The sequence below is a fragment of the Oryza brachyantha genome, chromosome 2, assembly GCF_000231095.2.
Source record: "Oryza brachyantha chromosome 2, ObraRS2, whole genome shotgun sequence".
Classification (NCBI taxonomy): Eukaryota; Viridiplantae; Streptophyta; class Magnoliopsida; order Poales; family Poaceae; genus Oryza; species Oryza brachyantha.
In genome coordinates this window covers 20,032,145-20,045,865 of record NC_023164.2, presented here as the reverse complement: position 1 = coordinate 20,045,865, position 13,721 = coordinate 20,032,145, and the positions used below count along the sequence as shown (strand labels likewise).

At 36.8% G+C, this 13,721-nt stretch overlaps 2 protein-coding genes across 2 annotated transcripts; both read right to left on the bottom strand.

Moving 5' to 3' along the window:
- Positions 1–2,243: 2,243 nt before the first annotated feature.
- On the bottom strand, positions 2,244–2,929 carry LOC102722369 (14 kDa proline-rich protein DC2.15-like). Its single transcript, XM_006647578.3, has one exon. The coding sequence runs from the start codon at positions 2,836–2,838 to the stop codon at positions 2,452–2,454; it is 387 nt and encodes a 128-aa protein (XP_006647641.1). The 5' UTR covers positions 2,839–2,929; the 3' UTR covers positions 2,244–2,451.
- Positions 2,930–12,608: 9,679 nt separating this feature from the next.
- Positions 12,609–13,394, bottom strand: LOC102722088 (14 kDa proline-rich protein DC2.15-like). The gene has a single exon (XM_006647577.2). The coding sequence runs from the start codon at positions 13,312–13,314 to the stop codon at positions 12,910–12,912; it is 405 nt and encodes a 134-aa protein (XP_006647640.2). The 5' UTR covers positions 13,315–13,394; the 3' UTR covers positions 12,609–12,909.
- Between the last annotated feature and the right edge of the window lie 327 nt (positions 13,395–13,721).

Genomic DNA, 13,721 nt, shown 5'->3' with positions numbered 1-13,721 from the left:
ATATTTTCATATATTTTGTTCTACTGCTCCGCTCTTGCTGTTACTCTCCTATACTGTTGCTGCACGCGGCGGTGGTAAAATATCTCGCGGCGGCCGGCTGTTGCTTGGCGCACTGGCGCCTGGCGCGCTGGTTGTGCTGAGTGAAGCGGCTCGGCCAGTAGGCCTTGCCTGCCGAGGCAGAAGGGAGGTGTGTATGCTGCATTGGGTCACGTACTGCCCCTGTTTAGTTCTAAAAAGTTTTCTTAAAATATTATATTGAATTTCTGGACACCTAAATGGAACATTAAATATATATAAATATTAAAATTAATTACATAGTTATGGCGAACCGTGAGATGAATCTTTTGAGCCTATTTAGTATATGATTAGCCATAAGTGCTACAGTAATTTACACGTGCTAACGATAGATTAATTAGGCTAAAAAAATCGTCTCATAGTTTTTTTTGGCAGAATCTATAGTTTATTTTATAATTAGACTACGTTTAATACTTTAAATATATGTTCGTATATCCGATATAATAATTTTACTAAAAAATTTAGAAACTGAACGAGGCCAGAGCCTGTCGCGCGTACTATGTTCGCTGTGAGTTGGACAGCTGAACTGCTGAAGGCGTCACGTACGTATTCACGTGAATGCTTCTGGAGAGTTCCAAGGTCTTCCCAATAGAAAGGAAAATCATGCTCCTGTATTGGCTTTTGCGCACCTGGTGAAATTGGCTTATCATGCATTTCCTATATTTCTATTATTATTATTTAATACCATTACATTTAGATTTACCGTTTCATCTTTTCCCTTCTAATACTTCTAAGAAAAAAAATTAAATTTAAAATTAATTTTAGAGTTAATTTTAAAGAATTTTTTATCTTGTTTATTTTCCGACCATTACTTTTATATCACTAAAAACATAAATGTTTTATTTATAAATATTTTTGAGTGAAGTGCACCAGCGGTCTCTAAACTTGTGTGCATGTGTCATCTAGGTCCCTGAACTCTCAAAATGTATTTTTGGGTCCCGAACTTGTCTGGGGGTGTCATATAGCTCCAAACGAGCTCTGATCCTCTCCATCTACTGACGTGGCATGTCACGGTGGCGCCTACGAGAAGAGAGAGAAAAAAATAAGAAGGAGAGATACTGACATGTGGGACCCACATGGCCCCACCAACACGTGGGCGCCACCGTGGCATACCACGTCAGCGGATAGAGTGAGTCGGAGCCCTTTTGGACCTATATGACACCCCCCGATAAGTTCGGGGACCTAAAAATACATTTTGAGAGTTCGGGGATCTAGATGACACATGCACACAAATTTAGAGACCGCTGGTGCACTTCGCTCAATATTTTTCATATGCAAATTCATTCTTTTTTTGTTTGAAGAGCCAAGTAATAACTATCCTAATTTATGTAAATTTTTGAATAAAATGAATCATCAAAAATACCTCCAAATTTAAGTACATTAAATAAACAAACGGAGATAGTGCATAGACTGTTTGCCTATACAAGCAACGCATTTGTGTGGCATGGTTTAAAACACAGGTGGACCCACGATTTCAGTGGTAATCTCATGATGCTCTCACATCGGTTTTATGGTGGTGCAGAGGTATAGTTAAACCTTACCACACAAAATTATTAGTTAATACATGTAAAAATATTAAGATTGAATGCCTAAAAATGATATTGGTGCATAATACTCCTATATACTTGTTGTATGTGTATTAATTAAATAGGCAAACTCGTCAGCCTATTAACATTGTGATTTATAACTATATAGTCGTCAGACTGCAAGTGATGGTGGCTGAGGCTCATTGTGTTTATTTAAATTATATTAGTATAATATTAATTATATATCTACCTCCAAAGTCGAATATATATAGGATATAATTGAGAAACATACTAAATATAGTCTTCTCCCTATATTGGAAATTTAGAAGTATAAATAATAACTATATACACACACACACACAGAGACATATAAAAGTCATACGTTTTGTCTCTGTTTCTCCAACTCAAAACCTTTCTGCGCCAATCTATATTACATAATTATATGTTGTTTTTAGCGGAACATATGCAAAAAATTCATACTGAAATTAATTTCGACAAATCAATTGTGCGCAGATACGTAGAATTAGTACACCTTGTACAAAGCTTACGTGGAACTGCAAACTACGAACTGCAAAAGCAAATTAATTACCACCACACCCAACGTATATAGGCACACCAAATTCCTTGGAGAACAAATCTCGCTGAACAAATGATGACAGGGAATTGAAGCAACAGAAACAAATCAAGTACAGTTAACTCGGTGGATCGATCGATCTGGAAGCAGTTCTACATTCAGAACTAATAACAGAGAGAGTAAGCAGAGAAGACTCGATAGCATGCAGGCACTCAAGAACGAACGCTGTGTTCATGCATGCGTGCTGCGTGCAAGCACGTAATAACGCCACCTTAATTAAGCACAGATGAAGCCGCTAGGGACGTTCTTGCCGCAGTAGTTGACGAGGAGGCTGAGCTTGACGGGGATGTCGAGGGTGATGCCGAGCACGTTGGCCTTGATGGCGGTGCAGAGGCAGACGGCGGCCTCGAGGTCGGCGAGGCCGCCGAGGACGCTGCAGCACGGCTCGTAGGGCGGCTGCCCGACCTCGGCGCTGACGAGGCCCAGCACGTCGGCGCACGCCGCGAGCTTCAGCGCGTTCTTGGGGCACTTGGTGCCGGAAGAGGAGGGTGATGACGGCGTCGACGGCGTCGCCGGCGTTGGGCAGCTGTAGCCGCAGGCGCTGGCCACCGTGAAGAAGAGGACCAGGTTAAGAGCCACGAGGAGGAGTGCCCTGGATGCCATGGCCGGCTACGCTGAAAGCTAGCTCGAGCTGGGTGCACACAAGCACTTGCGCTGTTGCACACACAAGGCTACGTAAGTGATAGTCTGCAACTAGATGCGCGAAAGCTTGGAGTGCGCGTGGGTATTTGTAGTGGAGACTGGAGAGGCAGAGAACCCTAGCAATCGTTGTTATCACTTATCAGAAGGATCCTTCTGACAAACTATATTTGCAGTTCCTCATATCCCCTCAAGATTAATTAATTAATTAATTATGCGCACGCGCGCATATATATATATATATATATATATATATATATATATATATATATATATATATATATATATATATATATATATATATATATATATATATGGTTTTTTTTGAAACTACATGCTGGACGTCCGCATACATACTCGATGCAATTCGTCAATTTCACACGTATACAGCATACTCGCATGCTAACTTTACACACTACTCATTCCGTTTCATAGCATAAGATGTTTTAATTATAACTATATTTATCTATGAATCAACGTATATGTTATACTCTCTCCCAATTTATTTGTATGCATGGCATTGGTTAGTTCAAAATTAAACTAACCAATGTCATACATTACATATAGAGGGAGTATATGTTTAGATTTATTAGTATCTATATGAATCTAATTAAAGAGTACTAGGGCATCTTACAATATAAAATGAAGATAATTAAAAAATTATTAATTGGGAAAATTTTCAAAGTGCAGACATGAGCATTTAGTTGGACGCATAAGCCTTCACATTTCAGAAAATTATCCAACCTGGTGTGCATCAGTGCTAAGTCTAAGACTTCAACCCTAGTTGGCCAGGTAATCAATTTAACATCCAACCTTAGTCTTCTTTCCATATATGCACATATTTATACCCAATGTAGCATGCATGGACATTCAAAAAACCATGTATAATTGTATTATTCATACTTATGTGTTGTTGATATGTATTCCTACAATTTATTTTATATGTATTCCTAGCTAGTCCCTACACAATTATACTACTAAACACATCCATACACTAGTGTATGCATGATTATATTTGAAAACATAGTTACGTATACTATTTACACTAAAAAGAACCATCTTCTAAGATATATGGGTTTCATTGTTACAAGCATATCATAATATATAAAATCCGCACACGATAATAGCCAGAGGTCCCTATGGTCTATAATAACCTGTGAAAAATCGGTTTTATGTACATATGGCTTCTTTTTTTAAAAAAAAACGCATGTGAAAATTATGGCTACTTTTAAAGACAATTCTCTTATAATGAACCATATGGAAAAATAGAAGATTTTCATAGACCTTATATATGTCACATGTAGTTAATTGGCTAAACTCCTGTAGAAATAGATTTTCAATTGTTTGCGAACTCTTTGGTTACTTGGGATGTGTATGTATTTTTCTGCTTATTAATTCTTTGAAATATTATTATATTTATTAATATATAATCTCTAGTGTGTATATAAAATTAAATTGTCACCACTAATATCTGAACCCATCACAATCTTCCAAAAGAATTAAAACCTAATTTAAATTAAGATTAGCTCTGAAGGTAAGTCAGATTGCCAGATATATGGATCCAATAATTTTGTTGGTAGCTCATGTAGATGCTGGTATGTAAGACAACAAAGAGGCAGATCTGGATTTGAAAACCATGCACGAGGCAACATACCCTTTTTAAAGACTGACAAGGAGCAAATCATGCATGTAATAATTCAGAACGCACCACCTCCTATATACAGCGAATTAAGTACATGCAAAACTATGCCAAGCTAATGGCAATCTATGTTGATCCATGGACGACACTGACAGCGCGATATTTGCAATGCATGCAGATGTGCAAAAAACACCTCACACACATCACATGTTTTGCATATGCCAATGCAACATGACTTGGGCCACGTCCGGCTCTCAGACATCTAACTCCAAATTCTTCTGTTTTTCGCGTCACGCTCTCTCCGAACTGCTAAATTTTGTATTTTTTTACGAAATTTTTTTATAGAAAAATTACTTTAAAAAACACATTAATCTATCTTATATTTTTTAATTAATAATGAATTAATTATATACTAATCTATTACTATATTTTTGCACCAGATAACTAACCGCATCCTACTCCAGCCGAGCGCGCCCTTGATATTATTGCTTATCCCAAGCAAGTCATACTGGCTGTCATGAATATACCGTACGCGTGAAAGTGTCCGTTTATGTTGTAGTATTACGAATTGGATTAGTGATCTTAAGGAAAATACCTACTTTAAGCTAGCTAGCAGCTTTCTCGTATGACAAAACGTGGACAATATTTTGGCAAAATCCATAGAAATAGCACTAGTACTCAGCCCGAAGCGAACAGACTGGTACAGTAAAAGTGTGCAAGTGCACCATCCATTTGAACCGTACGTGTTCGATCCCCACAATTAACAGAAAATAGTTTCTCATACATTGGAGAGTAATTAAATGTTAATCATGAATAATTTAAGTGTAGAGTTCAAGTGTACTTGTAATGGACTAATGGCCTAAAGTTACTCTTTCCAAGGACCTAAAGGTGATTGTTGTCAATATTAGCTTGACCAGAGGTGGTGAGAGGAACTACTTATGTCCATAAATGTAAACATTCCAAGCATTTTAAATTTATTCATAAATAGAAAGATTCCTAGAATATGTCCTCTCCATTTCAAAATATAATGCATATTTTGATTGAGCACAAAATTAAGGAGTGTATTAAATCAAGAGAAAGTTGAGTTAAACTTACAGTGCCACCCATGTTTAAATGTATTGAAAATAGAAAATGAGTAGTTAGTGGGATATATTTTAGGAGAAAGACTATATAATAAATAAAGGGGCACAAACAATGAAAACAAACAATAAATTGGCATACACGCCTAATATTTTGAAACGAGATACTAAAAACTAGTATTTGTTCAAAATTTTCCATTGGTTAGGTGCATAGCTAGAGTTGTATTGTTTTTTTTTTGGAGAAGTATATTTTTCTTTAACCACCATTTATGCAAATTTATTCATATTTTCTCCCTCATTAAATAAGCAACATGTCAAACAAAAACACTATGAATGATATTCACAAACAAAGGTTGTAAGCGTTTTCTTTTTCATTGGTCACTGAATTGAATAATAGCTAATTACCAGAGCAATTTTACAATCCTTAGGAAGGTAATAGGAGGTACCATTTTTTCTATATAATTTTTGGTACCTTAGGTTTTATGAGGTACCAAATTTTATACTAAAAATTGGTACTCAAGGACTATAAAATTACACTATTAAGCTACACGTAACACAGAAAAAAATATATTATCACAGATATACAAATCTTAATATAATCTTCTATCCGCATTAAGTAAAAATAAAAAGAAAATACCGTTAAAAATGATTCCCTTTTGGAAGTAAAAGGGAACCCAAATCACATGGAGGCCAGATGGACATGGACAGTGATAAGAAAGGTATATATGTATCTGAGCTGGCAATAGAACTTGTAGTGACAAGGCTCCAAAGAGCATGGGTTGGCTTCTTGTCTAGCTTGTGGCTATGTGGACCGGCCACAGTCAATGCTGTGTTGCCCCAGAGTCATGGACCATCCGCTCTCTGCATTTTCTAGATCCCCTGGTTGGCTTCATCCCCTGTCGCGCTGAGCACCCTGTCACTGGCTGAAGCACAAGCCATCCACCAACGAAATTTTTTTTATTAAATAAATATTTTTAGCAAGTAATTTTATTACTAAATCATCGGACAAATTTTTTTAAAAACTAAATCTTTTAGCCACGCCAGTGTTGGTGGCGTGGTAAGACAACGCTGCCACGCAGTCTGGTCGGCGTAGTATGGCATGACAGTCTTGCCACGCTGTTGTCGGTGGCGTGGCAAGACAATGTTATCATGCCACCGATAATGACGTGGCAAGCTGTTTCATCACTATTGTTGGTGGCGTGGCCAAAAGGTTCGAAATATTTTCTTCGGAGGTTTAGTAATAAAATTATTTATTAAAAATATTTAAAAAATAGAAAAAATTCTCCACCAACAGAACATCATATCATATCGCCGGCGAATTGGCGAAACTCTGGCCGAGAGGAGGAGCTAGCAGGGCCGGCAATGGCATGGCGATCGATCGAAGATGAAATGTTTGGCGCGCACTCTGGCATCGTAGTATGTCCGCTCCGGCAAAAGCTCACAAATCCATGAGATTTTTGTGTGGCATTGGTTGGTTCAACTTTATTGCTTTGCACACATGAGTTTATTTCTACCTTCAAATTAAACCATCGGTGAGAACATTAGTAAGCAACGCTAGCTAGCTCGCTCCAGAGCAACGTTAATGCATCGTGTCATCATTTCTTTTTATTTCCAGTTGCCAAGAACAAACAAGGGCTCGTGACAGTCTGCATTATTGCAGAATTGGGTGTAACACAAGAAAACAACATGGTATACGACACGGGGTTATGAATGGCTAAATGCTGGAAAGATATTTTTAATTGTACGTGTGGCTCATACTGGTTCAGTGATTCTCCCACACGTACCGCAGGGTAGGGCCTAGCTTGGAAATGTATACGTACGCTGTAGCGTTATTGGCCCTTGGGATATACTGAACAACTACTAGTAATGTACTTGCTCACTCTGCATGAAGCTCAGAAGCTGTACTATAGTTAAACAAGTTCAGAATAAAAATTAACCATATCTAGTGCAACACTCAGGAGGTGATTCACACTATCACACTAATCTAAGAGGTGCTTAATTAATTTGTATATATTCGGTTGTGACTTTTCTAACCAAGAAGAAAGACAAAATATTATTTAATTTTTTATTGCTATTTAATATTATAAACAATGAAATTAACTTGTATAAAATTAAAAATATATACTTTAGAAAATAAGACGATAAACTTCTATATTTTTTTTAAAATATACTGTTTAACAATAAAAAATTATACGCAAAAACTAAGGAAAAAAACTAATAACAACTTGAATAGATAACGCAACCTTGCTACTGAGTAAGGCATAAAGCATAACTATTATTAAAACACGTTGCGGATTATCTGACTTATAGCTGTGTACCCACTGTAGTTGTACTGCTACTCTTAAGGTTTGTACTAGCACAATTTAGTTTTGAGTGATTTCTACTGTACCATTATTTAGTTTTGCACTAAGAACATTTTAGAAGCGCTTCTTTTATTTCTCTTTTTTAAGGAGCAGAACAAACTCGGAATATCTACTGACTAACACAAATTCAGTGTGAACTATATCTGCCGTGCTCTAATTGATTAATGTATAACAATATGTATTATACTTTTTTTTTCTAGAGAAAGGTTTCGATCGACCATGGTTTGCACTGAGGCACTTGCCCTCTTTTTTTTTTAAGATAACATTTTCCAGAGTGAATATATAAAGGTGCAGCCATGTATAATATCTTAATCATTAGATTCAGGGCATGTACAATATACGGGATAATAAGGTCTCTAACTACTAGTACACCAAAATATATTTTTATTACCCTCCTCTAATTTTATTCCACTCTGATGCTACAGATTTTGTTTTAATAAAGGCTAAGAATTGACTCTGAGTCTTTGTTAGCGTTTCCTTTCCTCCACTCTTCCAGTGTTACACAATTTGCTTGAATGTCAAACAAGAGAGCTCGCTAATAAAAAACCGTTTTAAGCTAATACCCTAAGTTTCATGTCAACCGTGAGTTAAAATTCTTCATGCATGCCATCATTTCCTTACTATGACGTGCAGAATACCAGTTTAGCCATCTTGAAATTAACACATCACGAAACTGCTAGAGGAGTAGAGGGTCGTAACTCCAAATACACCTAAACCACGGTTGGTGCAAGCCGATTAATTAGAGCAAGTACGTACATTAGGACTGTAAACACAAGCCGATCGATCAATCTGAGGTGGAGAAAAAAAATAGTGATGTGTGAGAGAGAGAGAGTACGGCCGGCCACCTCTCATATATAATTAAATTAGCAATTTTTACATAAACTATAAGAAATAAATAATAAAGATTGGAGTACATTGGGTGTAAATGGATAAAATAAATATTACAAGCAATTGCATATTAGTAATCATTAATTTTGGATTTTGGACATATTAATACGAGGACTAAAATATACCAGCCGTACCCTAATTTGTGAGTTGGTGCAATTCAGTCGCCCATTTTAGAGATAGTTCAAATGAGATGCTTGCCTTGTCTTGAGAGTGTAAATCTCATTAAACACATTCCATATTGCTGTTTGTTATCGAGGGACATACTCTATGTTTTTATATTTGATCATCGACTTCTAGACTTATGTTTGATTAATTTGTCAAATTCAAACTACCACAAAAGTCGTATGCGGTGAAAATTTTCTAAAGAAAAATTGAAAAATATATCTAAAATTAAGAGTCATATAGCTTAGAGATATTATTTAGAGGTATTTTGTAAATTGCATAGAATGTTTTTACATTAGAGATATCTTAGAGGCAGTTATCTAAAACATTTTGCTAAAATATTCCTATCTTTGTGGCATTTTATATTTTTTTTCATATGTATCAACACTTATTAATGCATTTTAACCTCCGTAAATACACTTAATTGGAGGTTAATATGAAATAAGTAACACAAGATATGAATCAAACAAGTTCAAGAACTGGTAGTTGCAAGGGATTACATATTCTTCTATTTATTCAATGCCTCTTAAAAATGTTGCAAGACACAAAGACACTTTAAAAATTGTAATGTCTCTTTGTAAAGTCAATTCACCATAATACACTTATGAGATATTTTTAAAGTGTCTCTACATTGTTATCTATGTGTTGTTTTTTGTTGTAGTTTGCACAAGTATGTAAAATTTTAAGTCATACTTAAAATATCTTTAATAAAATAAATTGCAGTGAATAACTATAAATTATTTAAGTCTTTCAAATAAACGAATGGTAAAATTAACGTAGTCAAATAATAAAAGGTAATATTTATTCCCTCCGTTTCACATTATAAAACTTTCTGGTCTTGTCTACATTCATACACATGCTAATATATATATTAAAACTAATATGTGCACCCCCGTACAATAAGCTATTCTATGCCCCCTCCCCTCATAAGGTCTAAACACATCTCTCACTTACTTCTAAGAGCCCAAAACATTTCTCATGGCATGGTCAAAGCTCTCCCACGTTGGTCAAATCCATCATTTGACCTTTCTCCACACCTTACATTTATCCAGTCTCGTTTGTCTGAAAAGTGCAGTAATACGAAGGCAAAAATACAGTAACATGCCTTATAAAATACAGTAACAACATCATAACGGATCTATTTTTTAAATCATATTTTTTAACCACGGTAGTGAAAACGGTTTTAAAATATAATATAAGACACATGAGATATTGCTCTCTAAAGATTAGAAATACAACCTTTTAGCTCTCCCATATGTATTAATTATATTATAGCAATAGTTTGCAGTCACACCTCGTGTTACTGCCCTTCGATCATAATATTATTATACTTATATCACGACGTTACTGTAATTGTGCAGTAACAGCGCACATGTTACTGCACTTATATCATCATGTTACTGCATAATTGCAGTAACAATAATCATATTTTATAGAAACATGACATTATTGCTACGTAGAATGTATAGCGTTAGTGCAGCTATTGCCATAACATTAGTGTATACTAATACAAATCCTATAGATATTTCTTAAGATTCTAAACTTTAAACAATTTTATCTCTCACCTCATATATTATTTTTTAAAAATGTTTCTACCGAATTGCTAGAAAAAGTGTTTTAAAAAAATAGAACCCTCATGGGTATGTTTTGACGTTGTTACTACGAATTAGTTGTCGTGTTAGTGTATTTGTTCCTTCGTGTTACTGCAGAATTCCTGGGAGACGAGGGGTGGGCTTAGATACACAAGAGGGGAAGCCCACAAGGGATTGATCCAAATGGAAAACTCTTTGACCAATCTTTAATTGAGGTGAGAATGATTTTTAGCCTAGGAAAGAGGGGTGGGAGGTGGGATGGGCCTTGGGAGGCCTTAAAAGTGAGGAGGTGTAGAATAGCTTATACTAAATGGTGCACGTATTAGTCTGGCTCTTTTATATTTATATATATATATATATATATATATATATATGAATAAATCTAGATAAATTTAGAAAGTTTTATAATATGAATAGAATGAGTATATAATATGATCCGCTCATCAGTGACACGTGAAAGGTAACATGGGCGCTTAAACAAGCAACAAAAGTGCAAATGCGCCCTCATATACTTTTTTGCTCGTACGTACGTACGGCTTTGTTTTTATAAGAAGTATTCCTCTATCGGTTTGTTTATGGATATACCTTTTTAGGCATGTTCAAAGGTATAATCTAGGATTTATTTTTTCCTCATTTACATCAGCAACACTAATTTATTTTATAACCATATATACAAAGGCAGAGTTAGGTATGGTTTGTTCATAATACAACAAAACATATTTTTTATTACTTTTCTTTTTTATCTACTCATACAATAAAGTTTTCTTAAATACATGCTAAGAGTAAACTCTAATATGTTGTCATGTATAACAATTACTTTTCTCTTTCCTCCATGTCATCATATTTGCTCACATAATAATAGAGAGAATCAGCTAATACTCGTATTTGTACGTGCTCTTACATATCTGAGAATTACCATTATCTTTGAGAAGATAATTTGACTTACCATATTTTCTATTATTAATCTTGATGTTTTTATGTACTTTTTCAACAACAATAAAATTACCGTATGTGTATGCATGTTTATGCTTGCAAATAGAGATCAACATGGTGTTTAACTGAGCAACGAATAGCTCTTCTATTTGCACCATCGAAACAAGACGGACTCATCTGAACTATTTCCAATGTAATTAATTAAATTGCACCGGCCCAACTCGCAAATTATGGTACGTATTTTGCTCGTCAATGAAATCAATTATTTATTCTAGAATTCATATCTATTTCTGATGGTAACTATATTTATATCAATCAACAATTATAATAATATAGGAAATTTTAAGTTGTTCAATAGCACGATATGTCGCAATTACCGTGATATTCTTGACGATAATCAAGACGGTTTTCACAATATTGATAATCACGAGACATATATGCCGATAATCAAAGTGGAGCAATCAATATCGATAATCGGTTTGGGTGCGAAAACCGCACGATTATCATGAATGTCAGCACATTTTTCAGTATTTTACCATTTTTTTTAAAAAAATAAATTTCTATATATATAGTAAAATTATATATATATACTTATATGTGTATGTATGTGTGTGTGTGTGTGTGTGTGTGTGTGTATATATATATATATAGTAACCGTGCTTGTATATACTGCTGAACTTACAACGGAATTCGTGATTAATCGAGATCATCGATCCAAATATATGTGCATTATGATACGTACACCTTAGTTAACTGCAAACAGCTAGCTGGTGTTGTTACGCTTAAGCACTGGAATTAATTGGCAGTTTAGCAAAATTAACCACAGTGCAGCTTCCGCGATACACACTTGCAGATTTGCTAGAATTTGTTTTAAAATGTAATCCATACGTTCAATATTGTAATATGTTCTGACCGTATCTAGATTCATCTATAAATTAATAAAAATAAGATTTTATCTGTGTAATATGCACGTATATACGTAGTAGTAGTTGTGTAGTAGTCTTGCATGAACACATGTATAGCACACGCAGCACACAAACAAACAGGAGTAGCACTGCACGTATGTACACAATATCTGAAGCTGCAAACCAAGCTTTATTAGAAGCTGGCACCGGCCCTTACAAACAATCGAGTACGTACGTTACGGACGATGGCTGGAACAAGAATACAAACAAGACAAGCGCGAGTGAACACTACACGGAGAAATGAATCCAAACCGATGATACGTACGTACGAACAGCTCGCAACATATATACCATGCATGCATGCGTGCGTACGTACGTTCGTGCACTAAAACAAATTAAGCAAAGCAACCATGCTTGCTAATTAAACGTCGTCGCAAGGATATATATGATGATCGATGCACGCTTAATATATATTTAGCACTTGAAGCCGGTGGGCACGGCCTTGCCACAGTAGTTGAGGATAAGGCTGAGGTCGATGGGGAGGTTGAGGTTGATGCCGAGGATGTTGCCCCTGATGGCCGTGCAGAGGCACACCGCGGCCTCCAGGTCGACCAGCCCCTCCAGCAGCGGGCAGCACGGCTCCGCCGGCGGCACGCCCACCTTCGCCTTGATCAGCCCCAGCACGTTGGCGCACACGCCCAGCTTCAGCGCGTCGCGGGGGCACCTGCCGAACGCCGCCGGCGTCGGCGTCGGCGTCGACGGGGTCGGCGTGGGCGTCGGCGTCGGGCACGACGGCCGCCTGCCGCCGCAGGCGCTGGCCACCCCGATCAGCGCGACGAGGTTCACGGCCAGGAAGAGCGCGAACGCCTTGGACGCCATTTAATTTGCTATATACCCGATCGAGATCGACAGAAGCTAGTGTAGCTAATCGAGAGCTCTTGATCGATGATTAGCCTGCTTGAGATGGTTTTGATCATGGAAGATCAGGGGGTATTTATAGTCGAACCCCAGGATTAAATTAATCCACCACCGTTATCATGTGAACCCTGATCGACAGCATGTGAGCGGGCATACGAGGACGATCTGGATTGGCTGGCTGGCCACCTGCCTAGCTATGGCTCATAGATTAATTAACAAATTAAAACGTACTACCTACGCCATGGCCGCGATAAGCCGATAGTCTGTGTACGTGTTCATCGGCCGAATATTTGGTTAGCTGTGAAGCACTCGATCCGGGCCGCTAGTGACCAAGATTGCTGCATATACCGGCGGGCACGACACACCGA

Coding starts and splice junctions, on each gene's coding strand:
- LOC102722088 (XM_006647577.2), bottom strand. CDS start 13,314: ATGGCGTCCAAGGCGTTCGCGCTCTTCCTGGCCGTGAACCTCGTCGCG.
- LOC102722369 (XM_006647578.3), bottom strand. CDS start 2,838: ATGGCATCCAGGGCACTCCTCCTCGTGGCTCTTAACCTGGTCCTCTTC.